Consider the following 2502-nt stretch of genomic DNA (forward strand, 5'->3'; position numbering starts at 1 on the left):
GGGTCTGCAGTTTACTCTCGGCACAAAAAATCAACCTGTTGCAGTTGATACAATAGTGATGGCCAATCTTGTAAGTATTCTAAATACTTAATTGATAGTATGAAAATTATATGTTTTAGTAAAGTCCTCTATGTTTTCCTAATGGTAACATAAAACAATTTTTATCCTGCTATTGCTGAACTGCTCCCAAAAAACAAAATTGAAACCTTGGATAAATTAATTAAGTAAAACAGAAATGAAGGGAATCATGTTTTCAGAATGTGCCTTTACAGATTATTGCAAAACTTCCTTCTTTGGAATTAATTTATAGAATTCATTCATTCCACAGTTAAACACTTTCTTGGGTGATTCATGTATATTCTTTCTTGAAAATTGAAGCTGTTTTTAGTCATATAGTTATGATCATATTTTTCTCATCTTGAAAGGGATATTTTCAATTAAAAGCAAACCCAGGTGCTTGGATACTGAAATTACGCCAAGGAAAATCTGAAGATATTTATCAAATAGTTGGGTAAGTTATATAAACCACTGTTAAATTTTTATGTGTAAATAAGTTTTTAGTGTGATATAACCAAGATCATCAAAACAACTAAAATGTTCACAAGTTCCATCACTATAAAACAAAAGCTATAATACTTGTAAAACTGTGACAGTCGTTCCATGTTTTTAAATTTTTTGTTTTATTTCAAAAATATAAAAGATATGCCTAATGTATACATCTTATTCTTTATTCTATCTTCTTTGCTATTTTCTATGCACTTTTCCATACTTTAGTGTAATTATTATATTTATCATTTAGTGAGAATATAGTATGTGTTATATCTTATATAACAAAGCCATTATCCATGGGTTATGTTCAGTTTTTCCTTTTTTATAAATAAGAATTGGTTTCTTTCACAGTAACTTCTCTGCTCATCAATGAGCACTATATAAAACCGAGACCATCACCCTTTTAATGTAGGAGCCAAGAGAAAATACTTAATGTTTGAGGGCACATATGATCTTGTCAATATTCTTTTTTTCTTAACAATCATTTTAAAATGTAAAAACCATTGTTAGCTCAGGGGCCATAGAAAAATAGGTCACCAACCTGATTTCACTTTCCAGCCATCATTTACCGACCCCTTATAAAGTCTTTTTTACATTCCCTAATAAATATTTGCACTTTTCATTTTATTTCAATAAATATTTATTGAGTACCTATTATACCATGCACTGTGCTCAACAAAGATGATATAGGGGTAGGGGTTATTGCACTGTTTTTCACTGCTTTCCCCCCCTTTTCCTTGTACTGTGCATAGCACATAGTGTAATTCAATGAATATGCTTAATAATTTATGCACACAAAGCCTAGAATGCTTAATTCTGTATTAGGAAGGTTGGAGTAAGTCAGTGTTGACGTTAGGAATGAGATAGTACCTCAAGGGAGTTTTGAGGAATTATAGTAACTTACTACTAGTCATAGCACAGACAAAACATTCCAGGAACAGGAATGTGGTGCAAATCTCTCATCTAAAACTCTTAGGGCTGTATGTGTTTCAGAATTTAGAATTTTGCAGATTTTAGAAAGTTAATGCAGTATACCTATATATTATGATTTATCAAGCAGGATCTATAAAAGCACTTCATTAGAGAGCGGGAACAGATTCAATGGAATTGTAATAGATAAGCATGATATCGGGGGTGGGAGGGCAATAGATGGGGGTAGGGGGGTTGTTACCTGGTGAGGGTGANTCACCTTTTTCTGTTGCTTCAGACCCCTGGTTCACAAATGCTATTCTACAATGAACAATGTAGAGAATATGGAGATGGATGCATGGCAACTTAGGACAACACCACTATGTACCTGTTTTGTCCTGCAGGTTTTGCTTTTAACTCTGAAATGAACAGTTTATAAAACCCTTTTTTTCCCCACAGCTCAGAAAGAAGTCCTAATGAGATTAGTGTAAAAAACAGGAAAGAGAGTTTGCTCATATACCGCAAGCTGGGTTTATTGCTTCTCATCACCTCCAGTGTGACCCTTGTCCCATAAGTGACCTGACTTCTCATCCTGCCTGCTGTCATTCAGCCCTCCTTCAACACAAAAAAGGAGAGGAGACTCTTTTAAAGTACACTGAGTCTTCCAAACATTCCATTCAAAATGGGAAAGGGATTGAGAAACCACAAAAAGCAGAAGCGTTTTAGAGGAGTTGACCTAGAGAACAGGTATCCAGAAACTGGGAGGAAACACGCTCTTCTCTTTGCCATCCCTCTACCCTGGCTCTGCACGGCCTCTGAACTATCTCCAGGTCCATGTCTGACAGCTTCTTCAGAACATAGCCATTGCCTGACTGAGACATAAGCATCTTCCCTCCCATAACCTGTGACCGTTGTTCAGCATATTTATTTCTCATGCATCTCATTTTACCTTTGCCTAAAGGCTTCCCTTCTAGGCAACTTTCTCCTGATCCACTCATGAGTAGGAGTCAATTCCCTGGAACATACTCACCAATACCCCCAACT

General features: G+C 35.5%; 1 protein-coding gene across 1 annotated transcript in view; it reads left to right on the forward strand.

Moving 5' to 3' along the window:
• Positions 1 to 2502, forward strand: part of UGGT2 (UDP-glucose glycoprotein glucosyltransferase 2) — a 163700-nt gene that overhangs the window by 113881 nt on the left and 47317 nt on the right. Inside the window, exons 26-27 of the mRNA XM_019663849.1 lie at positions 2 to 70; positions 426 to 511. Coding sequence (XP_019519394.1) covers positions 2 to 70; positions 426 to 511 — 155 coding nt within the window. The remainder of the gene's footprint in view (position 1; positions 71 to 425; positions 512 to 2502) is intronic.

The sequence above is a fragment of the Hipposideros armiger genome, unplaced genomic scaffold (assembly GCF_001890085.2).
Source record: "Hipposideros armiger isolate ML-2016 unplaced genomic scaffold, ASM189008v1 scaffold_407, whole genome shotgun sequence".
In the NCBI taxonomy this organism is placed as follows: Eukaryota; Metazoa; Chordata; class Mammalia; order Chiroptera; family Hipposideridae; genus Hipposideros; species Hipposideros armiger.